At 42.0% G+C, this 25055-nt stretch overlaps 2 protein-coding genes and 1 non-coding gene across 7 annotated transcripts in view; 1 reads left to right on the top strand and 2 right to left on the bottom strand.

The window, feature by feature from the left end:
• LOC133059715 (BOLA class I histocompatibility antigen, alpha chain BL3-7-like) overlaps positions 1–13337 on the bottom strand; it is a 41452-nt gene extending 28115 nt beyond the window's left edge. For all 3 annotated transcript variants that reach the window (XM_061147210.1, XM_061147208.1, XM_061147209.1), the window contains exon 1: positions 12631–13337. In XM_061147210.1, the coding sequence (XP_061003193.1) occupies positions 12631–12772 (142 nt within the window). In that variant the 5' untranslated portion in view covers positions 12773–13337. The remainder of the gene's footprint in view (positions 1–12630) is intronic.
• Positions 12293–12407, bottom strand: LOC133060050 (small nucleolar RNA SNORA8). Its single transcript, XR_009693715.1, has one exon. It is a non-coding gene; the product is annotated as a small nucleolar RNA SNORA8 (small nucleolar RNA).
• Positions 13338–13372: 35 nt separating the features above from the next.
• TRIM39 (tripartite motif containing 39) lies at positions 13373–24832 on the top strand. Of its 3 annotated transcripts, none has more exons than XM_061147207.1 (8): positions 13373–13605; positions 13978–14060; positions 15628–16087; positions 17211–17306; positions 19929–20159; positions 21344–21366; positions 21933–22048; positions 22825–24832. In XM_061147207.1, the coding sequence occupies exons 3-8, from the start codon at positions 15635–15637 to the stop codon at positions 23370–23372; spliced, it is 1467 nt and encodes a 488-aa protein (XP_061003190.1). In that variant the 5' UTR covers positions 13373–13605; positions 13978–14060; positions 15628–15634; the 3' UTR covers positions 23373–24832. The 3 variants fall into 3 exon arrangements, with proteins under 3 accessions (XP_061003190.1, XP_061003189.1, XP_061003188.1); XM_061147206.1 differs by having other exon boundaries at positions 13742–14060; XM_061147205.1 differs by lacking the exon at positions 13978–14060.
• Positions 24833–25055: the final 223 nt, after the last annotated feature.

Below are 25055 nucleotides of genomic sequence, written 5' to 3'. Positions count from 1 at the left end.
CAATAACTGTGCAGTGTTTTCATATCTATAAATGCCAAGACCTTAAAATATGAGGAATAAACAGAATGAAGTGAGGAAGTCTAGATACAATTTTTTATATTTATTTGAATTATTTTTGTTTATTTGGCTGCACTGCATCTTAGTTCCAACCAGGCATCAAACTCAGGCCCCCTGCGGTTGGGAGCCCCCAGGGAAGTTCTTGGATACACTTTTAACACTGCTTTTAAATTTTATAAACATTAATCTCGTGGATCTGAGAGGGAACAAGGCAACAATGACATGCATCAGTCTGAAACATGTGATACTGTACAAAAACTATGACAAGTAGTAACGCCTTTAATTCTGTGTAAGATTCAGTTCAAAGTAAATAGTAATCGGCTTTTCTAATACTTAAAAAAATGATTTTGACAAAACTCACCTGTAGCTTATAATTGTTAGCAATGTAAATACTGGTTCTAAAGCTGTGTGAAAGCTGAAAGTACTCAACACATTGTCAGTGCTCAGAACTCAAAATAATTAGCAATGATCACAAAGAATTTAAAGAGCACTATGAATTAGATTCACACAACAAAGTATCTGCTCTAAAACTCTTGAAATAAATTTTATCATAAAATCAACAAAACATTGAAAAGGTGCCATAAGAGTCTCAGTCCAACTTTTTAATTTTACTGGAGTATAGTTGATTTACAATATTTTATTAGTCTCAGATGTAAAACAGCAAAGTGATTCAAAGTGAAAGTGTTAGTTGCTCAGTTGTATCCAACTCTTTGTGACCCCACAGACTGTAGCCTCTGTCCATGGAATTCTTCTGGCAAGAATACTAGAGTGAGTAGCCATTCCCTTCTCCAGGGGATCTTCCTGACCCAGAAATCAAACCTAGGTTTCCCTGACTGCAGGCAGATTCTTTTATTGTCTGAGCCACCAAAATCCCAAGCTCCTGATTTATCCTCCCACCTCCGACATTTCCCATTTGGTAACCATAAGCTTGTTTTCAATATCTGTGTTGATTTTCGTTTTGTAAAAAAGTGCATTTGTATAATTTTTTAAAATTAGGCTCCACATATGACTGAAATCATCTCTGACTTTTTCACTCAGTATGATAATCTCTAGGTCCATCCATGTTGCTGCAAATGGCATTATTTTGTTCTTTTTTATATCTGAGTAATGTTTCATTATATATACATGTACCACATCATCTTTATCTATTCCTGTCAATGGACACTTAGTTTGCTTCCATGTCTTGGCTACTGTAAATAGTGCTGCAATGAACACTGAGGTGCATGTATCTTTTCTAATTATGAGCTTCCGTGGAAATATGGCCAGGAGTGGGATTGCTGGATCATATGGTACTTCTATTTTAGTTTTCTAAGGAACCTCCATACTGTTCTCCATAGTGGTTGTACCAATTAACATCCCCACCAGCAGTGTATAAGGGGTCCCTTTTCGCCACATCTTTTCCAGCATTTATTGTTTGCAGCCTTTTTTTTTTTTTTAAACAACTAAATATTTTATATTTTCTTGGGTATGTATTCACTTTTTTATTTTACCAATTAAAATACCCTTTATTGGCATATTCTCTTTTTTCATGTCCCTACTTTTTTAAAAATTTATTTTTAATTGGAGGATAACTGCTTTACAACACTATGTTGTTTTCTGTGTTTATAGACTTTTTGATGATGGCCATTTGTCAGAATGGTATGAGGGAACACTTCTCCATAGTTTTGATTTGCATTCTCTGATAAAACAGTGATGTTGAACATCTTTTCATGTGCTTTTCTGGCCATCTGTATGTCTTCTTTGAAGAAATGTTTATTTAGATATGCTGCCCATTTTTTGAAAAGTACTACAGAAGGGGAAAGATGCTAGGTCTCAAAAGATAGGTAAATCCTTTGATTGTTTTGTCTAAACTAGGTATGAACCTTGGGATGGCTTGCTCTGTTACTTTTACAAAGTTACAGAAAAATTAACTACTGTATTCTAAATATAATTTTGAATGCAACAATAGCTTTCACTCCTGGATTATGTTGGTAAAAATTATTTGTGAATGCATACTATAGTACTTCATTTCTAAAATTCTCAGGTACTAGAGAACTGAAATTTCTCTAAGTGCATGACACAGAAACATCAGGAAGATTTCACATTACTCTCCAGAATCTTCTAGAGGATTCTGGGTGTGAAGAAAACATCACCAGACATAAAGCTGAAAACAGCAACAAATCCCTGAATAGATATGAAGATTCTGTCAGAGGTTCACAGGAGAAGCAAGTAGGGTAGGGGGAGAGGTGGTGGGGAGAACGGGAGAAACTGAGCAAACTGGACTGTATCTAACAGTGCTCTGAGACTAAGGAGGGAGAAGCGGGAGTGGGATCAGGAGCCACAAAGACCAGGGAAAGGCCTCTGAGGACCACTGGAAGACAGTGTGAGTTAAGTGGTGAGAAGAAGAGAGACTGCAGAAGTCAAAGAGAGGTGAGATTGAGGAAACTTAAACATATACCATTTCTTTCATTGCAGCAAAGGAAAGATTGTTGCTACACAGGTCAGCAGAGTCAATAAAGGCTTTGTTAAATGCTGATTTGAAAGCAAAAAGGAGGAAGCACAAGAGGGACTAATAATCTTAAGAAAAAAGACTATGAAGACAGTAACTCTAAAGGAGTTATGATCAAGACAATAGATAGTTTGGAACTGGTTATATCTCCAGAGAAATACTTTAGAACTAGCTGTCTGTTTTCCAAGCTATGATCACAGATTCCTGAAGGGAGTATGTCTGTCTTGTTCACTGGTATCCACATGACCGAGCACAGTGCCTAACATAGTCTTTTAATAAAAGTTTGTTTCTGATAAGACTCTCTTTTCGGTATTTTGGGAGTACATGCTTAATGAGTGTCCTCAGTGGCCCGTGGCCTACCTCTGTTATTACAAAGAAAGAGAGTAATTTCCATGAGCAGTTTGCAAAGATCTTGGCTTCCCTAGAAAGTACTCAGTTTGACAAAAAAGAAGGATCCCTTTGCTTCTTTCATCAGCCAAAAAGAAGACTGTAAAAAGACTTTCTCTCCTTACATTTTAACAGGATCACATATGGAATCCCCAAAAACCTAAGTGCACAAAGATGCAGTTGTCTATTTCTCTGCAAATGGTCTGTTCTTCCTCACAAATCCCCCATCTATAAACGTAGGACCATCCACTGGACAAGATCATCAAGAGCCTTGTAAGCCATTTCAGAGAGATTTAGATTTTACCCAATAGGTGAAGGATAAAAGTCATCATTAAAGATGACTGAGTAGTCAGATGACAGAGTTTTGAGTCAGAAACATCACCAAAGACACAGTACAGAGGAAACACTGGGAGTGGGGCAACGGAGTCAGAACAAATGCTCAGATAAAGGTAGGGAGTCAGCGGCCACCATCTAGGAAAGACCTGAAACAGGACAAAGCGGAAATGGAAGGAGACAGCTAAAATGTTTAAAAATGTCAGAAACTGGCAATTAATTAAATGAGAGGGATAAAGGAGAGGAACAACAACATAATTAACAAAATAGTGAAGCACTAAATATCAATAGCAAAGAAAATACTCTTTAAAAGAAAAAAAAAAAAGAAAAGAAAAAAAAATTTCATCCCAGTAGTTTCACATCCTAAGAGTCAGGCTCTTCACCTGAATCTTTCTGTGGTACTCTGTGGGAACAGGGAGAGGACTTTAGGACTATTACTTTGGGGTCATTTCCTAAGCAGTAGAATTATTAGGATGGGAGGGAAGACATTCTAGTTTCTCAGGGATTCACTAAGGTGAATCCTCAGGGTATGATCAATGACAACACTATGTTAATCCCAGACCAAGGTCTGAGTGTGAGAGATACAGTTTCTGAAGTCTCTCTGATAAATAAACCCATCAGCTTCTGGACCCTACCTAATCCTCCAGTCCTAATCTCCTTAATCCTACATCTGAGTTCAGTCATGCCAGCACCTCTAGAATAAAATCTGAGACCTCAGCAACAAGAGAAGCAGAGGTGGACTCAATGAGGCAGCCAAAGAAGAGGGAGAGATGGAGAAACACAAAATAACAGATCTGACTCTATCACCTGAGTAGTGCCTTTCATTCTCCTGTGTTTTCTAATAAGCAGATCATCTGCCATCTTCTTTTCCTTTCTTCTTCGAGAACCAATCAGGGGATTTCCCTGGTGGTTCATTGCCTTCCAACACAGAGGGTGCAGGTTCGATCCCTGGTTAGGGAGCCAAGATCCCACATGCCTTGCAGCCAAAAAAACAACAAAACAAAACATAAAGCAGAAGCAATATTGTAACAAACTCAATAAAGACTTGAAAGAAAAAAAAAAAAAAAAGAACCAATCAGAACTCAAATCTGCATTCCGGGAAACAGGAATTTTCAGGAAGCCCAGGGGTATCTTTTCAGGACCTTGGAGAGCAGAAGGCAGTTGCTCCTGAGGAAATCTCACATCTCAACATGCAGATGAGAAAAAGAATAAAGGGTAGTGGAGTCACCTATGGAGAGCGTTTGGGTAAGGTACAAAGACTTGGAACATAAGATCCAAAAGGGCCCTATAAAGCACCTGAACAACTCTCTTCAGCTGCTTAGCTTAAAAGGAATCTATAGGGAGTTGAGACTTTTTCAATTTCCTTGGAAGAAACACATACAAAAAGTACCTTTGGTTGATGGTCCTAAAAAGAGCATTACAAACAAGAATCAAAATACCATAAAGGTAAAGAATCACACCCAGGCAGGATAACACAGGAGCTGCCAATTCAAGGTTAGTCCTTGGGTCTCCTGACACCTGTGCAGCGCTTTTTTCTTTATAGCTATTCAGTGATTTAGGATCTAGATTCTCCTTCTGGTGCTGCCATACACCAGCTGTGTGACCTTAGGCAAATTGCTCTTTCAAACCTTGATTTCCTTCTTTGAACTAAGGCTTCCCATGTGTCAAGATACTGAGGTGACAGGAAAACAAAGACAATTTCTGATCTCAAGTAGCTCCCAGTATAGTGGAGGACAGATATAAAAACATCAATAATTCAAGAACACTGTAAAAGTACAGAAGTATTGCAGAGAAAAATGTTAATAACTTGGAAGTGGGAGCAAGATTAGGAGGAATCCAGGAAGAAATAAACATCTAGTTGCGAAGTAGGGCACTAGATTTAGAGAACTGCAAATAACTTAGTTCTGATGGATGGTTATTTGGCAGTGAGGAGAACTGGAGTCATAAAACCCTCCACATACTGCTCTTTTGGAAGTCAAAGGAGTCAAAGCACTGTACAGGTAAACATTAGCTATGTACTACGCCAAGAGCTACCCCTTGAGGAAAAAATTCCTTAATTCAACACGCATTTATATAATACCTTCTATATACTCACTGTACTAGGAGCAGACTCATCTCATTTTGGTTCCCTCCCTAAAATACAGCCAGCTTGAGAACCAAGAAAGCCAAATTCTGCACTCTTTCCTAGAAGATAAAAGTGCCTCTTCTGTCTATATCAAGTAAGGGGAGCGGAGGAGCGCTTGACAATCCCATGATTCCCCTACTTAAGTGTCACTCAAGATTTGAAGAGAGGCTTTGCCTAGAGACGGAAGGATGCCAGAGATGACCTCTGGTATGACCCCTTGGCACCAAGTAATCGAGCAAGGTGGTACGATGACACAGAGCCAGATGATCAAAAGTGGCAAATTTCCCAGGCTCAGCTGACAATGAGAACATACATAAAAGTGGTTAGAAAAGTCATCTTTATGTCTATTTTCAACCTCCTCTTCTTAGTACCAATTCTCTTAGCTTCCCATAACCAAATATGTACATATGAATGAGCAGCAGCCAAGGTTCTATCCTACAATCTGACTAGTCCACTGACCAACTCAATGTCTACACCAAGAACCTCTGGAAATTGTAGTGTCATGGAAACTTCTCTCTGGTGAAGTGTCTAGAGACACCAGTGAATTTTTTAAAAAGATTTATTTCTGTATTTGGCTGTGCCAGGTCTTCACTGCAGCATGGGATGCTCTAGTCATGGCATGTGAACTCTTAGTCGTAGCAAATGGGATCTAGTTCCCTGACCGAGGATAGAACCAGACCCCCTGCAGTGCGAGTGCAGAGTCTTAGCCAGTGAGTCAGTGGACCACCAGGGAAGTCCCGACACCTGTGAATTTTAATATTTGTATTATACTATACTGGGTTGAATAGTGCCCCCTCCCAATTCATGTCCACTAGGAACCTCAGAATGTAATCTTTTTTGGAAACAGGATCTCTGTAGGTGTAATGACGTTAAAATAAGGTCATACTGGACTAACACGGGTGTTAATCCAGAGACTGACATTCTTATTAGAAGAGGGAGTTTTGCACACAGACACACACATACAAAGTACCCCTTGTGACAGTGGAGAGAGAGAGACTGCCAGGGAACACAAAGGATTGCCAGCAAAGAAGCTAGAAGAGAGGCATGGATCAGATTCTCCCTCAGAGCCTCCAGAAGCAATCAACCTGACCAACACTGATTTCAGTTTTCCTCCAGACGTGTGAGAGAATAAATTTTATTCTTCTAAGCCACCAGTTCACGAAACCTTGTTATAGCAACCCTAGGAAACCAATATATACCCCCCAGAATACACATTTTCCTCCTACATGCTCTAGGATTTAGGATACTTTCCATCTTCTCGGACAGAAAAGGATAGATATCAGTGCTAGTAACTGTCTTAGCACATGGAAAGGGGTACTGGTGAGAGCAGCAGAATGACTCATCAATTCAAACCAAAACAGCAACTTCACAGGTGATGTAATGGGCAAGGGAATTTATTTCTGAAGGCTCTATAGTGAGATCTTTTAATTTCTGCAGTAGTTTTTAAAATATCTACAAATTCTTTGATACTCCAGAGGGGGAGAGAAGGACAGCAGTTAAGAATTTCTGGAACTCAGTAACACATTAGTCGTGAAAGAGAGAGAGGGAAAAACCTCAGGTTGTACATGTTGAGCTCCAGATGTCTTAGTTTCAGGACAGAGAGACAAGCCAGAAACAAATTTTGAGAATCTTTAGCATACTGATTCACAGCTCTCAAACGAGCTTCTCTGGCCAAATGCATAAGAATGAGCTGGGGAAACACATGAAAACATGGAGTGCCAGTAATACTTAAACTCTATAGTTAAAAATTTACTACTAGTAAGAGATTATGATAGGGGTCTAGATATAAGAAATAGTCAAATACCAACTTTTTCTTCTTTATCGAAGCAATGAAGCACGTGGTTTGCTTATCAGAAATTGGGGGGGAAATCTCCATGCATAACAGCCAAAAAAAAAGATAAAAAGAACCTGTTTTTTAAAAATGAGGATCTCATTGAAGAAATAAAATGAGACCTGAATGAATGGAAGGCAAACCACATTCCTGCCTGGGAAGACAATATAAAAAATGCCAACTACACCCCAATTAAATTATACATTTAACCCTTTTCTGTTTAGAAACACAATAGATTTTTTAAACTCCTTTGAGGAGCACAGTAAAAAAAAAAACAAAAACTGATTTAGAATTTATATATGGAATACATGTCCAAGAACATCTAAGAAAATTCAATGAAATAAAATCTGTGGTGTTGGTGTAAGAGATAAATAGATTAGAATACAGAATTAAAAATCCAGAAACAGATCTCACTATGAAACAATTTCAGGTATGACAAGTGTGAAATTTAATTCAACAAGAACAGGATGATTATTTAATAAATGAAGCTAGCACAACGAGCCATCCATCCAATCCATATAACACATGCTATTCTACAAAAGCCACTAGCCACACGTGGCCACTGATCAACTAAAACATGCCTAGTCTGAACTGAGATTTGATGTAAGTGTAAAATACACACTGGATTTCAAAGACTTAGTTTAACAATTGTTTAAAATAAATTATATGTAAAATAATATTTTTATATAATGGGTTAAGTTGGTGAAATAAAATATACTATTAAAATTAATTTCACCTGTTTTTACTTTTTTTAAATGCGGCTTGACTGAAAACTTAAAATTACATAAGTATCTTGCATTCCATTTCTATTGGACAGCACTGCTCTAGAGAAAAATAAAGATCTTCCTTTTACATCATATATTTTTAAAAATTTATTTAATTTCTATAACTTTTTATTCATGGAAAATTTCAAGCTACATTATATCTTTAAAAATAAAGATCTAAATGTAAAAAATAAAAAACATTGTAGGAAAACATAGGAAAGTAAATTAGAATCTGGGGTCAAACTGGATTTCTTAATGAGGACAGTATGTCATGTGTGGTATGTATGTATAAATTGACAAGCGAAAGACAGACAATGCAACAGGAAAAACAGCCAAAGACTGGAAATGCACAGAAAACAAATCCCAATAACAAACAAACAACAACAAAAAGATACTCAAAATTACTAAGGAAGAAAAAAATGTGATTCAAATAACCAAACATCTCTTTTCTAGCCAGAAAGAAATAAAAACATAGATAATAACCATCTCTTCCGGGGATGTGGGAAAACAGGAAAGCTCAACACTGCTGTCAAGGTAAATGTAAATAATAATAGCCTTCTTAAAAGTCACTACGGAAATATTCATAAAAATTAGTACTGCAGCTGTTCCCCATGGATACCAAAATCCACTGATGCTCAAGTCCTTTCTAAAGAATGGCAGCTCTCCATATTCACAGATGAGGAGCCCACAGATACAGAGGGCTGATGTAAATTATATCCTTCAACCCAATTACTTTTTCACAGTAATAAATCTACTAGCACATAAGGACAAACATTCAGAGAATCTTTAACACTGTTTATGCAGCAGCAAAATTAAAAAGTTTTTATAAAGGAAATTAAGTAAATGCCCATCTGCTGAGAAAAGGCTGGAAAATGTACATTACCTACAGAACAAGATCAGTTATGCAATCATTAAAAACTTTTAATGAAAAATATTAGCAAAAAATTTTTGGGGAATACGTGTAAATCTATGGCTGATTCATATCAATGTATGACAAAAAAAAATAATAATAATAATAAAAAAAATAAAATAAAATTCCCCTTAAAAAAAAAATTTAAAATATAAAAACATCAACACTGGCTTCACTGTAAGCAAAGAGGTCATCTCATAATATGCAGGTGTGGGCATAAATAGGTACCTTATGGCAAGGAAACTGAAAAGATGATTAGGATTTTAAACTTCCATGCTTTTTTGCAAAGAAGCTCAGTTTTCAGGCGTTTGTCCTACTAATACAGATGTTGTGACAATATAAAGATACACGTGCAAATATGTCAAATAATTATGTTGTACAACCTAAACAGTGTTTATACATCAAGTATTACCAGAATAAAACTGAGGGAAATAGATATATTACAAGCATATCCACTATAGCCTTTAATAAGACTTGAAGGATATTCCCTGCTGGTCCAGAGGTTAAGACTTAGCGCCTTCAGCGCCAAGGCCCGGGTTTGATTTCTGGTTGGGGAACTAAGATCCCGCAAGCCACATGGCCAAAAAATAAACACCCGGAAAGGCTCTAAATGTCTTATTTAAACAAATGGCTGAACAAATCATATGTCCACACAATGAAGTAATAACATAGACTTGAAAAAGAACAAGGTAACTCCAATGTACTGAACTGGAAAAATAAAAGCCAATGTAAAGTATAAAAAGACTGTAATTTAAATTTTTCATAACTAAAAAAAAAAAAAAAAACGGAAAAAGAGTGGGGGGGAAATTAGATGCTTTGCCTTTTTCTGAGTAAGAATTTCAGAAGTCTGGACAGCTGAACCCTTTCCCTCCTCAACCTACCATATCGTATATCCGGCCTCGATCAGTTTACTTCCTGCAAGGCTAATACCCCCTTTTCCTCTATGTGACTCAGTGGTTACACAAGATCTTCTACATAAAAGATACATCAGATATATCATTTCCTGTTATAAAAACAATATTAAAGTGTATCTTTAAAGTTTTTGAATTATTCTTCACATTACTTATTTTCACATATTCCTGTGCTGGAAATCCTTTGGTCTAAATCACCACCACAACTCGGTGTTACTCCACCTCTCCTGAACCTCAATCCCTTTTTTAGACAAGGAATACCTTTTCTTGCTTAAAGAATATACTTGTATCTTATTAGTATATTCATAATTCTCACATGATCGAGTTTCACAGGTCATAACAAATACACATTTGTGCTAAGATCTCAAATTTCCTTTATTATTTTCTGTGTTATCATATAGACAGATGAAAATAAGAGATCATAGCATTGTGATCACCCTCTTTCTCAATTATTCTCTCTCGAAAAATACTGAGTACTTCTTTATTGTTCTGTGTAAGGGGTCAGCAAACTATGGTCTGTCATCTGTTTGTACAGCCCACAAGCTAAGAAATGTGTGAGAGTCACTTTCTAGGCAAGTTGATAAGAAGTCTAGGGGTCCCCAAGGAGAGAGGGGTCCGGAATTCTCAAGCAGGAAGAAAGGACAAACTTTTTTCCCTCTACATTCCTTAGGATTATATAACAATAATGTATCCTGCCTGAGGACAGTCTCTGGATTAAACCTTCCGGCTAATCCTGTTATCTTAAAATGTATATTATGGGAGTAGGTTTGGTGAGGTCTTTACAACCTCCAGACATTCTTTGGATTCATTGGAGAGTATATTGGGAAGATCCCCTGGAGAAGAATATGGCAACCCACTCCAGTATCCTTGCCTGGAAAATCTCATGGACAGAGGAGCCTGGTGGGCTGCAGTTCATGAGGTCGCAGAGTCGGGCACGACTGAGCGACTAACACTTAACACTATATAACTCCATTGCTAACACTGGCAAGCGGGTACTCTTTCTGCCCCCTTCTGATCTCTATGTCAGCTTTCTCTATCTCCTTTATACTTCAATAAAACTTTATTACACAAAAGCTCTGAGCGATCAAGCCTCGTCTCTGGCCCTGGATTAAATTCTTCTCCTCCAGAGGCCAAGAATCCCAGCGTCTTTGCGTGGTTCAGCAACAACCTTTCATGTGTTTACATTTTTAAATGATTGGGGGTAAAATAAAAAAGAGAATAAAATTTCAAAACAAGTGAAGAATTTATATGACATTCAAACTTCAGTAATGCTCACCATTTAGTATAATCTGATGCAATTTTCATACACAAAGACAGTATGGGCAATAAAGCCGAAAATATCTACCCCTGGCCTATGACATACGACATGGCCTTCTGAACTGTATTTTTATAGTATAATAAACTTCTAAACTATAATTTTATAGTTTTACCTATTCTTCCCCACTTTTCTTCCATATTGGGCATGAAGTCCCCTTAAAAAAATCTATTACTCGAGCCCAACACATTCTTCATACTCCTAGGCAATGTTCTTTCTCCTAATAATTTCCTTAGTACCACATCTGTTTTTACAAACAGAAAGCCAGAGTAAAGTGCTAGCCAACACCTTAAAAGTTACAAATTATAAAGCAGAACCAAACCTCACCACTCTCCCCACAAAGCAAGGCTAAAGAGGCTGACCACCTAGTTAATGGCTCTCACTACCTTCGAATTGAGGCATTCGGTAAAATAAAAAACGTACTGCTCCTAAAATTCCAAACAATCAAATAACAATGGGGTGGAGGGAAGTTAATGTAATTTTATCGAATTTAATCTTCAAACCACTGGCTACTGAAAAAAGAAAAGTGAACAAAAAGCAAAGAACAGTGAAGAAAAAGCAGATCAACTGTACTCAGCATGTCTGACTCTAAATCTTTATATCTTCCATATTAGATATTTTCTGCAAGTAAATGGTTCCTGGCTCCCAGGATGCTCTGAGGTTAAACACTGCACAGTGTTTGTATACAGCATCACAACTTACACAGTAACAAGCTGGGCCACATGGCCATTTTCCCTCGAAGGGGACACCAAAATTTGCTTATTTCTTTTTTTTTTTTTTCTGCACAAAGGTTTCTTTTTATTCATAACATAAGCAAAGTTATTTAAGTCAATAAATTTTTAAGGATTTTCACACGTCCTGATTCTTTCCACTGCCAGTCACCTTAGTTCCTCCAAAGTTGTCATCTTCAAGGCAGCCCTACAAAAAGTTCTGCTCAATCCACAGCTGTGATCAGCTGTTTTAGTTGGGCCTCTCTGATCTTCAGAGGAGTGCACTTCAAAGTTTGCCACCTGTAATCTTTAAGATCCAATTTCCTCAAGCAGTTCACTATAGGATCCTGTTTAGGGTCAGGAGATGGGATGTCTAGTTCTTCATGACAACCATAGGAAAAAAAAGTATTAGTTACTATTGAAGATTATGTCAAACTGAACAGTATAAGAAACTAAAAGGATACTGTATCAGTAGAAATACCAGGTCTGACATGCACAAAGCAAAAAAACCAACGATGCCAGATACTGAATTTATATCGCACTGTCTTTTGAACTGCTTATTTCTTTCAGTCAGCATTCTGTATGCCAAATGTTGGGGGAAGAGTGGAGGTGGGCCGCCTTTTCTACCAGTCGTGTGTGCGCTTAGAGCACCAACTCCTACTCAGCCGCATCACTCCTTTACCCAGCACCCACCCTCCCCAGCTCCATCAACTCCGCACCTCCCCCCAACCTCATCACACATCCATCTGCAGACTCTTCTAGCCTCATCATCTCACCCTCGTCCTCCAAAGTCACAGACCTGCGAAGCTTCCAGCAACAGGAGAGGAAAGTAAGGAGGTTATAACGCAGGAATCAGGAGTCTCCATACAAGCACTATATACTCCTGCGGAGAAACTCAAGTCACAGCTCCCAAACTGGAAAAAGACGGGATTCTCTCGCATTCAGAACCCGAGTTCAAGGCGCGCTCACTGCGGTCGGGCCCCGAGCGAGGAGCCGAGGATGCAAAGGTGAGCAGCAGAGTCGCAGTACCAGCTCTTTTGAGGCTCCCACTCCAGCGGAGACAGCAGATAATTTCCATAAATCCCGCCTAGGAGGGACAAGGTAAGGAATATCCGAAGCCCAAAGCAGGACTGAGCTAATCCTTGAATGTTAAAAGCCTAAAACTCAACTAGTCGGAAGTGACGTGCCAGCTGAGACCAGCAAGACGGCCACATTATTGGCCGCCGACTCGGCGAGCCACCTTCTCCCGAGACTGGCAGGACAGAGAAGTGTAGCTCAAAGTCCGCAACCCGCCCCTGCTACGCCCTCGACGGCTCCCAGCGCCACCTGGGACCAACCGAGCCAGGCCAGAGTCCGGGCACCGACCCTGCGCGGGACAGTACCGCTTGCCCCGGCGCCCGTAGGCGCCCTGAGGGCAATGGGCTTCAGCGCTCCGCCATACGCATGCGCGGCCCTCTTTCTCCAGCGGATTCCTCGGGTCACCTGGACGACCGCATTCCAGCCACCTGCCCCTCCGGGTCTCTTCTCGCCCCTGACTCCTCCAGCTGGTTCTCACCTCCGGCCCCCCGCCTTCTTGTTCCGCAGGCGCCGCTAGGCCCTCCCGCGGCTGCCCGCCGACACCCCGGCTTCCACTGACACGAGCCTCTCGGCGCGGCTTCCGCTTCCGGCGAGTATTGTGTGTCGCGCTGCGGGGCGGGGGCGGGGGGAGGAGGAAGGAGGGAGGCAGCGCTCCGGCGGCTCCGCGCCCCGCACTCCCGGACCCGAAGCCGGGAAGGTAGGTGCTGTCCCGCCGCCGCGCCGGGGCCCTGGGGCCTGCCCCCGCCCACCGGCTCCGCACGCCGCGTCCTAGCGCCCCGCGACTGCGTCACCGGCCCCCCGCACGTAACCACAGCTGCCTCCGCCTGTTTCAGGCCCGGGCGGACGTTTTGCCGCCCCGGCGACGTCAGCGCGTCCGGCGTTGCTTGGCTACCCCGCCGTTACCCCGTCCCGCTGCCGCTCGCCTCCCCGGGTGAAACTCTGACGCCGTCACCGCGGGTCTCGGCTGCGTCATAGCGGCGGGCATCCCATCTTCACGTCACACCTTCTCACCTGGACACGCATCCCTCCCTCCCTGCCAACAACGACGTTTCCTCTCCCCCTTCTCCAGCCCCCCTGCACCAGATCAGGCGGGAGAAGATGGAGACGGGGGTGGGACCGAGTTGTGGACCACGCTCAGGAAAGGGTTGCAAGGTGGGACCCCCAACAGTGGTAGAAACACAATGAGGACCTCTTTGAAGTTTGCCCTTCTACTGAGACACGAGGAATGGGGGGGGAAATGACTCAAGGCATCTCTAATGCTGTAGCTCCAAGCCCTGTCCCCATACTTCCCTAACCTTTTCCCCATCTCTTTCTAACACTACTTTTTCGCCAGTCTAGATCCATCCTGGTCCCTAACTCAGCATACAGTTCAGCTCCTCTCGGGCGAGGCGACCACCTAATTTCTAGAAGATTAGGAAAAGGCAGGGGTTACTGGTCGAAGTTGGATTCCTGTAGGTAGAGAAAAATCATCTAATTCTCTCGTGGTTGAGGGAGAAATTCAGGTCCAAATATGTTATCAGTTCCTACTCCAAATTAAACACTTTTCACCTTTGCCATCAGTATATACAGAAATAATCATTGTTAACCCAACTCACTACATGGCCACTTCTCTCTAAACATAGATAGACCTACTAAATTTTATTCTTTTGGGTTCCTTAGAAAGAGAGGTTAAGCGGTAGAGAAATGAAATATTTCATGGATAATAGTGGTTATGTTTTAAGGATGGAACAGAGACCAGCCTTCTGCTTTATACATCTCTCAGGCGCATTTCCAATTCTTTTGAGGCTTCATTAGAGTTTTTGATTGCCACTTTACTTTTCTCTCTTAATTCCCGACCACCCCAGAATCCATTAGTTGGAAGTACAGTATATCCAAGGAATTAGTTATCAATAACTATTTCAAAAGACTTCAATCAGCACTGAATACTTAGAATAAATTTGTCAACTCTTCTTTTCAAGAAATTATTGCTCTGGGCTCAGTAATAAACTCTTTGGTATAGCTGCCGTAATACAGCAGCTCCAAACATCCAAATGCACACAAATAGGAAACAGTTGTTGTATGAATCATTTCATTCCATGATGAGTGCACACTTCTTCTAGGCCTGGTAAAGGGAAGCATAATGTCACACTCTTCTGAAAAGAAGAGGTTGTTACCCTTGCCTAACTCATTCCAATATTTACCGTTTGAAAGACTGAGGGAACAGTGGCAGAGAATCAAGCTTAGACTTCAGTGGGCTATTGTAGTAGAACTCTTCTGTAGCATTTAACTTTAAAATATACTTGATTTAAGTAATCTTAATGCTTTGACTCTTAAGGCACTTTTCACTTTCCCATACTCTTTTTTTCATCTATTAGAAAAAGATGTCAAATTAAGAATACATGTTTCTGACACTGTTAAGATGCAGTGGAATGAACCTGGATCAGGATGAATACTCTGGGCTAGACTTGAAAGAAGCCTCTGCTTCTAACAAGAGAAGGCAGTGGTGAAAGACTAGGCAGGGTTGTGTGTCAGTTTGCTGATAGCTGGGAGTCACAATTTTTGAAAATGGAGAAACCAAAGAGATTGACTAGTGGAACAGAAGATGTAAAAATACCATGACAGTGCTAAATCTGGAGTTAGGATTTAACATGGGGGTAAATGTCAGGCCAGGGATGCAAAAAAATTAACCCCCGACCCCCAACTAACTTTTTTTTTTCTCTTCTCTCTTCTTAACCTCAAGTTAAATAATGGCAGAGACAAGTCTGTTAGAGGCCGGGGCCTCTGCAGCCTCCACAGCTGCAGCTCTGGAGAACCTACAGGTGGAGGCAAGTTGCTCTGTGTGCCTGGAATACCTGAAGGAGCCTGTCATCATTGAGTGTGGGCACAACTTCTGCAAAGCTTGCATCACTCGCTGGTGGGAGGACCTAGAGAGGGACTTCCCTTGTCCTGTATGTCGAAAGACGTCCCGCTATCGCAGTCTCCGGCCAAATCGACAGCTGGGCAGTATGGTGGAAATTGCTAAGCAGCTGCAGGCCGTCAAGCGGAAGATCCGAGATGAGAGCCTCTGCCCCCAGCACCATGAGGCCCTCAGCCTCTTCTGCTATGAGGACCAGGAGGCTGTGTGTTTGATATGTGCAATTTCCCACACCCACCGGGCCCACACCGTCGTGCCACTGGATGATGCCACACAGGAGTACAAGGTGGGGAACCAGACACTTGATGTCAATGCAGGGCAAGAGGGAGGAGCCCAGAGGGTGGGAGACTCCCTGGGTAGAGGATCATGAGTTCTCGAGGGCAAGACAGTCTCTGGTCCTCACTCTATAGTCCCCTCAGAACTACGTACTGGGGGGTGGAGGGGGGGGTGCGGTGCACATAGTCCCATCTGATTGGTTGTCCTCAGGCATGAAGAGCAGTAAGAAGTACCCCCAAATTTCTCTCTTGACTTTTGTAACACATTTGAGTATGTGTGGTCTTAAAATGTATCCTATTATTCATAAATGAATGAAACCACACAGAGAATCTCAGACTCAAAAAGAACTAAAAAATGGTCTGGTTCCTTCATTCTGTCCCCCTGCTCAGCACACCGCTTATTTACCCACTGGTATTGGGAACAGGTAACATCATTTTAGAATGATCCCAACCAGGCTAAGCTGAACCAGCCTTTTTGCATCTTCGCCAGATAATGGGTAACATGGCATCTGGTTTAATTTACTGCTGAGACACCGGGTAAATATTTGAGTAATAGGAACTAGAGATTTTACTGTCTTAGCACTTTATCAAGTACTTTACCTAATTATGTTAATGAAGTCTTACAAACAAGACTTTATGGTAGTTCATAGAATAATCAAGATTTTATTTGCAAGTGGTTAGAGTTGTATAGGAAAACAAATTTTTTAATTTGTCCAGTTGTTAAGACTCCATGCTTCCAGTGCTGCAGGGATTCAATCCTTGGTCAGGGAACTAAGACCCTGCATGCCATGTGGCAAAAAAAACCAGAAGGATATCAGGGTACATAAGGTCACTGTCAGTACAGGTAGTTCCTTCAGTTAGAAAATGAATAGGGCTAGGGAAGGACAGAGAGTTGGTGACAGCTAGACACAGTGAGGTTCAATGAAAGTTTTGCAATCAAGGAAGGCATGGAGACAGGCTGGTGGCAGGAGGAGGGACCTGTAGGAAGTTGACACTTAAGATGAGCAAGGAAGGGAGCTGGATCAAGAGGTGGTCAGATGAATAGAAAGCAAATAGTTTAAAACAAATGGGTTAGACTCTGAACATAGGCTGTACCAGCCAACCACAAATGTTGTTCTACTTCACACCTCTCAGGAAAAACTGCAGAAGTGCCTGGAGCCGCTGGAGCAGAAGCTTCAGGAGATCAGCCGCTGTAAGTCCTCTGAGGAGAAGAAGCCCGGCGAACTCAAGGTAAAGGCAGGCAGTCCCGTTTGGCCTGCCCTGCAGGCAGTTAACTGAGCTTTGTTGTTAGTCACTAAGTTGTGTCCGACTGTTTGTGACCCTGTGGACTGTAGCCCACCAGGTTCCTTCTGTCCTTAGAATTTTCCAGGCAGAAATACTGGAGTGGGTTGCCATTCCCTTCTCCAGGGGATCTTCCAACCCAGGGATCGAACTCAAGTCTCCTGCATTGCAGGCAGATTCTTTACCATCTTAGCCACCAGGGAATCCCTGAACATTAGCCACACATTATTTAACTGAACATTATTTAACTAAACATTAATGACATATTATTTAATCCACCATTTTTGGTTTATTAAAAATGCTCTTCTCTCAAAAACAGTGATATTTTATTAAGCTTGATTGTCATTGAACATTGTGCTTAAGTTACTTGTCATGGATTAAGAGTAGAGGAGAAGGATGTAAGGGGTGAAGGATTTGGCAAGTTGAGGGAGTTCATGGCCGTTGGTCTCCTTTTCTTAGTAGAGCAGGAAGGAGGCTCTCTGCTGGAGAATGTGGAAGGTACACTGGGCAGGAAGGGTGAAGAAGCTGCCCAAGAGCTCCCAGAGCCCCCAGCCACATTAGGACCACATTCTCTTAATTCACATAAGCTCGAGTATGCTAGGTAGTATGGGTTCCTAGAATGTTCTTCCCCTTCCCATCTTCTACCTATAGGATCCTGTCCATCCTAAAATGAAAACCATTTACTATGTAGCCTTTCCTGACTCTTCAGAAATTCGCTTTCTTAATTTTCATACCATTTCACATCTTTTCTATAGTATTATCATATTTGTAGCCTGGTATTTTGGTATCTGCCTTATTTCTTCTACTGGACAGTGAAAGATGTATTAATTGTAACAGTAATAATAACTAGTATTGATTGATTCCTGGGCATTAATTCATTAGGTGTTCATGACATTCCAAACTTAAAGTATTATATTAGGTCTTATGCTTGGTTCTGCCCAGTTTTAAGTTCTAAGAGGTCAGGCTAGACTTGGCCCCAGTGGAACATAGGGAAGGTACAAGAAAAGGAGAAGGGAGTCTAGCAAAGCATATTAGGCAAGAGTAACTTAGATACCTTATAAGGTAAGTCTTGTTATCCCCAGTTTACACAGAAGGAAACAGAACTTGGATCAGTGTCTAGTCCAAGATCATATCCAAGCCAATATGTGGCAAAACCAGAGATACTAATTCTGCAGGAATCAATGAATATTTATCAAGCTTCCAGTATAGGCCACACCGTGTCTTTGACACCAGACCATTGATGACCAAAAACATGGTCCTTGCCCCCCTTGAGCTTACCGTCAAGTAGAGAAAATAGAACAACAGGCACAAAAAGCACAGTTGCAGATTCCCAAGAATGTGGCAGAGAAACTCAATGTCATTAAAGCCTTCCAGAAGAAATAAATGAGATTTAGGGATTACCAAGAATTAAATACAGGTTTGAAATTAGTGGAAATACTAGTGTGTGTTTGTTTGTTTTTTAACAATGACAATATTTCAATGGAAAGCAAGTATTATTACCTTGGTCCTTTATACATTTTAAAAACAAGCGTTTGAATTTTTAAAAAGTTGAACTAATTTTGATTGCAAAGGTAAACTTAAAAAAGTTATTGTCCTGTAACACTTAAAATCAGTGAAAATGAAGCTTATTCCTAATCATTAGCTTTCCTTTTCCTGTTGATCACATTCTTAAAGGTAAAGGATGGAGAAGGAAATAGAAAGTTTAAAAACCTGCTAAATGCTTGAATAAAACTGTGGTGTGGGTTTTTTTTTTTTTTTAATGCAAATTATCATTTCAGTGGTCTCAGAAACTGTCGCCAATCACCAACTTTCCTTCAGTGACCTTTTGAATTCTCTTTCCTCCCTCTCCCTCATCCCCACCTCCAGACCCAATGCCCCTTTTATTTTTTCACGTCTATAACCCATTCCTGAGGTGTAAACTGTCAATCTCTGAAGTGACTTGAAACTATTTAGCAGGCTCAGCCCTGAAATCTAAATTTATATTTTATAACAGTCCGTTACTAAAATCTTACTGATTCTGATACTTTTCCAGTTTTCCCATCTCTGGTTTTTATCAAGTAGATGTCTTACAGTGTACAAATGATGACAATCTCTAACTTTCCCGTATTTGTGCTTTCCTTTTCTTGACAATTTGTGTTAGCTAGAACTTAGAGTAGGAAATAGCAGAGGTATCTCTGCTATTAGTACTTGTCACATTATTACAGTGGTATTATAGTGGTATCTCTGTAACAGTACTTGTCATTATTATTGAGTTCTTATGTCTTGAATTTTTTTACTAAAACATAAAAGTATAGCTTTTTTAGAAGTTAATTTAGTAAATAAAATAATTTTTTTCAGCATTGGTTTATTTTTTTATCTCAATGGTCTTCATCCCAAGTCATCAGTAGGGGTACTAATGGGGATGGAACCATTCTTTACAGAAGGAAATATCAGTGGAGAGAAACATGAGTGTCCTTTTAAACTCTTTCCAATGACACTTGAAGTCTGTGAATTCATACACATGGTGGGTGAGGAATGGTATCCTATGCCCCACTGACCCCGTTAAACATAACACCCACCCTCTGTTCTCAGAGACTAGTGGAGAGTCGCCGACAGCAGATCCTAAAGGAATTTGAAGAGCTTCACCGGCGGCTGGATGAAGAGCAACAGGTGTTACTTTCACGGCTGGAGGAGGAGGAACAGGACATTCTACAGCGCCTCCGAGAAAATGCTGCTCACCTTGGAGACAAGCGCCGGGACCTCGCCCACTTGGCTGCTGAGGTGGAGGGCAAGTGCTTACAGTCGGGCTTCGAGATGCTTAAGGTTCGACCTTTGCCCCTGCATAGCCACTCAGGCCAAGCACAGTCTAGCTTTGCCCAGGTCATTCTGTCAGCCTGCAGTGCTCCCTCCTCCACGCTGCCTCTCTAAATCCAGTTCTTTCTTCCAGACATGCTGAAAGGATCTTTCTCTACAGAAAGGCTTCTCTGATTTCTCACATCCCCTTTTGATCACTTCTGTGTTCCTATGTCTTGTCAACAATTACGTGCTTAATTTGTACCAAAGAAAAAACTCACTTTTTGGAGAGGAGGGCAGTCTAGTCTAAATTACTGAAAAATCTATGCATTAAAAATTGTGTAAAATGCAGTAACCGTTACTTTTAAGTCCTGGAACTTGATTTACCTAGTGCTCAAAAAGAACAGAAATATAGTGTGATGACACTTGAAATAATGTATAGTAACATGCTGCTTTTGATATGTAAATAGTGCCTCTAAAATGTTTGAAATAGTCTGTTTTCTTAAGCAAATGAATGGTGTTAGCAAAACTCCAGGAAACATATTTTTCATCTTAGAGATCACATTACCAGCATTTGAATCAGTGAGGCTTCGTTGTATATTTATCTGCATGTTATATATTGCTTGGTATTTATTCTCATGTCCTTTCATGTATGTGTGTTCTGCCTTCCACATTAAACTGGGAAATCCTTGGGGGAGCAGAGATTTGTCTTCTTTGTCTTCTGGACCCCAAGTATTCACAAATCAGGATTGGCATGCACTTATTAATATTTATTAACCAGTACTAGACAAGGGATACCAAACCACAGTGGGAGAGAGTGATTCATTCCTGTGCCAGCAGTCTAGAACTATCTCTACTGATTCTCGAGGAGGCAGGTGTGTGGTTGGTACTTGGGGGACAGAGCAAAGAGCAGACACAATCCTATCCCTGGCATTGAGCTCCCAGTGTTCTTGAGGAACGAAGACAAACACACAGGAAACTATTTGGAAGTGACATCAATTACCAAGTTTCATGATGACCGAGAGCTGAAGGTGGGGGTTAGGTTGGGAAAGATGTACTCAGATCCCTCTGGAGTTCGTCCCCTTTGCACTGTGACCCTTAGTTTTCCCTGTGCCTGTTTAATAGTTCTAGAACTTTGGGGAGGAGGGGAACCGTTTGCCTGTAGGGCCCTTGACTACCAGGACCAATATTGCTTTCTTTTCTCCTTCCTCTAGGATGTCAAAAGTACCCTGGAAAAGTAAGTGATTCTTGTATCTCTTTGAGTGAGTTAGGTCTTGGCTTAAAGAGTAGGGCTGCAATAGGGAGTTGGGGGAGTAAGAATGGGAAAGTCATGCAGTGTTTGGGTAGAAAAAGGGAGAAGGGTTTTTGCATCCATGAAGCCAATTACAGAGCAAATGATTGGGAGTACTAGTCCCCTTTACCCTTTGAGCATCAGGACTTCCTTGGTAGGGTAGATACCAAGATAATGTAATAGAACCAGATTCTGCCTGGGGCTGTGGGTGGAATCATGTCCAAACAAGATGGAAGGAGGAATGGGTTGGGGGGTAGGGGTGGTATCTCTGCATGAAATATAACAGTACTTCCAGAAAGTTCTAAAACTCATTCTTAAGGATTTGTCCAGGGGACCATCTTTCTTTCCATAGATAGGTAAAAGAAAGCAGTGAGTACTTGTCTTGAGAGAGGAGAAAGTACGAGGATGAATAATTTTAGTTTCTCCCTAAAGATGACAACATCTGAATAGTGACTAAGCTGCAGCTTCCCCTGACCCTGCCCTTTCTTCCCCTATCTCCCCATCCCTCCTAGATGTGAGAAGGTGAAGACCATGGAGGTGACTTCAGTATCCATAGAGCTGGAAAAGAACTTCAGCAATTTCCCCCGACAGTACTTTGCACTAAGGAAAATCCTTAAACAGCTAATTGGTGAGTTGTTCCCAAAAGGAAACTAGCAAAGGGAACCAACAGAAGAGAAGGAAGTCTTTAGGTCCTACTTTATCCGGACTTCAGTTATCCCTGTTGTCACTTTTCATGCCCATATCCACATCCACTCCTTTACCTGGCTTCTAATCTCACTCTGAGTCACAGAACTCAAAGTGAGAAGCCTCAGGTGTCATCTGCTCCTAGTCCCACGCTTTTCTCAATAGGGACCCAGAGAGGTTAAATAATTTGCCAAAAACTGGTCTCCTCTGGAGAATGAAAGGGAGTCTCATTAATACTTACTCAGAAAACAGGCATAAGCCAGACTGTTACAGGAGAACAGACACGTGGTCACCCTATCGCCAGACTGTAATGCTCTCTTGCTCGGTATCCTTCTTAACATTTTTCATGGTTTCTGGCCCTTGGTCTGTGCCTTGTGCTTCTCCACCCAGTGAGATGCATGATGATATCAGAGGAATACAGGGAGGACCAGGCAGGAGCCTCAACCAGCAGCCCTTGCGGAGTCAAGAGATCATTAGCTGTTTATTTTAGGGCCAGGATGAGAAGCCGTTGTTCCCTCCCCTCCCCTCCTCTCCTGTCCCCTTCCTTCCCCTCCTCTCGGCTCCCTTAGGTGACACTGAGGATTGAGAAGGTTAACCAAACCACGGGATTCTGGGGGCTTTCAGGGGGCAGGCTCTGTAAAGGCAGGCTGGAAGAGCGAGGCAGGGGCTTTTAGCTATTCCCATCCTCATCTAGCTCCCCACTGTGGCTTCTCCCGCCAGCGGATGTGACCCTGGACCCTGAAACGGCTCATCCTAACCTAGTCCTGTCGGAAGATCGTAAGAGCGTCAAGTTCGTGGAGACAAGACTCCGGGATCTCCCTGATACTCCACGGCGTTTCACCTTCTACCCTTGCGTCCTGGCTACTGAGGGTTTCACCTCAGGCCGACACTACTGGGAGGTGGAGGTGGGCGACAAGACCCACTGGGCGGTGGGCGTGTGCCAGGACTCCGTGAGCCGGAAGGGTGAACTGACCCCACTGCCTGAGACTGGCTACTGGCGGGTGCGGCTATGGAACGGGGACAAGTATGCAGCCACTACCATGCCTTTTACCCCTTTGCACATCAAGGTGAAACCCAAGCGGGTGGGCATATTCCTAGACTATGAGGCCGGCACACTGTCTTTTTACAACGTCACAGACCGCTCTCATATCTACACCTTCACTGATACTTTTACCGAGAAACTTTGGCCCCTCTTCTATCCAGGCATCCGGGCTGGTCGGAAGAATGCTGCACCACTCACCATCAGGCCCCCAACAGATTGGGAGTGACAGGAAGGGGCATGGGAATCATCAGGGTGAGGCAGGGTCAAGAGCTACGGGCCTTCCTTCCTGTGACCTACTGGAATGTCTTCATGTCTGCCTGGTTCTGGTTCTGAACCATGTGGGAGAACACCTTGGTTTCCCGAATGGTTTCAGTGGAGGAGTAGGTTGGACTGGACTAGGTCGAGAGCACTGCAGTGGCTCCCTCCTGACAGGGTGGAGAGCTGCTTCTCAGGGGGTGGTCTCCCCTGAAGTCCATCAGGTTTTCTATTGCACAAGGACCGGTTGGGAAGGAAGGAGAGACTTTTCCAGAAACAACAAGTCTGTGGAAGGGTCTGACTTGCTCAAACCAGAGGAGGAAACAGAAACCCCTCTACAGCCTTTCAGGGGTTTCTTTGACCCAGAATAGACTTGTTTTTTTTTTTAGCAAGATCACAGGGGTCTTTGTACCTCTAATTGAAATAAAGGTGAATGACAGTTGTTCTCATGGGTCTAGAAGTTGAGGAGTTATTTTCAGGGCAGAGATTGGGCATCAAGAAGTTGAGAACGAAGATCAGGAAAGAGGGCTAAAGGAACCGATTCCTAACGACTAATGAAAGAGAGAAGGGTTTCTTTGGTTCTGTTATGAGTAGGATTGGCCAGAGGTAGGAATGTGAGGAGGAGGGAGTAGGAAGAAAGAGAACCCAGGTCCCTGCCTCCATCTTCAGCAGGTGTGGCTTATCGCCTGCCTTCTTGTAGTTGTTTGTCTCCAAGAGCTGTTACCTTGCTCATCTGAAGGGGCAAGATGCAAGAGATCATGCAAGACACGTCTACCCTCTCATTGCTTCCCCAAGGGAACTTGGAAAGGAGAGAGTCAGGTATTAGAGGAAAGAGAAAAGCATTCCTATCCAAAGCCCTGGCCTTAAAGAATGCCACCAAGTAGCTGCTCCCAAGTTGTCAGCCTTGTTACCTGGCTAAGGTATCCAAGCCAGACAGGGAGAAAGAAACTGGTGTCTTCCTTACCCTGGGGACAGGGTAGAAGAGGGTAGTATGTTTAGGGAAGAGCCAGACAGGCAACTTCCTTTGGCCTGTGTGCATCTGGCCTGGAACTAGGGTTCATAAGAGCCGATTTTTTGTTTGTTTGTTGCCATCCTTCACGTTTTGCCACTTCTCCTATCAGAGAATGTAAGTCATTTTAATGTTAGGCCAAAATAAACAACCTATAGGGTACATATGTTGTCAGAAAAGGTAACGCAATGCATGCCAAACCAAACTAAAATGACTGGATTGTCTGCTACTGACTAATCAGGGGTTCACAGAAGACTGGGACAAGAAACTGCAGTTTATTGAGGGCATTTCAGCTCCTCCTACCACCTCAACAGGACTTCGTCCAGACTCTCCTCTTACCTTTGTGCCTTGACTGTGGTTCTTTGTGGCAAGATGCTTTGGTTGGTAAAACATAATATGGAACAAAGGATCCACTGAAGTGATCTTTGTGTCCTGTGGTAATTTGACAGTAACCTCTGTTGATGTGTTAGAAACTTCAGTGTTAAAAAAAATGCATGTTCCTTGGAATTCCCTGGCAGTCCAGTGTAAGGACTCCACACTTTCACTGTTGGGGGCCTGGGTTTGATCCCTGGTGGGGGAACTTCAGATCCCACAAGCCTTGTAGTATGGCCAAAAAAAAAGCATATTCCTGGTGCCTGCCCTCAG

Source organism: Dama dama, chromosome 7 (assembly GCF_033118175.1).
Source record: "Dama dama isolate Ldn47 chromosome 7, ASM3311817v1, whole genome shotgun sequence".
In the NCBI taxonomy this organism is placed as follows: Eukaryota; Metazoa; Chordata; class Mammalia; order Artiodactyla; family Cervidae; genus Dama; species Dama dama.
The sequence above is the reverse complement of the archived record's forward strand: the minus strand, read 5'-3'. Positions and strand labels throughout refer to the sequence as shown.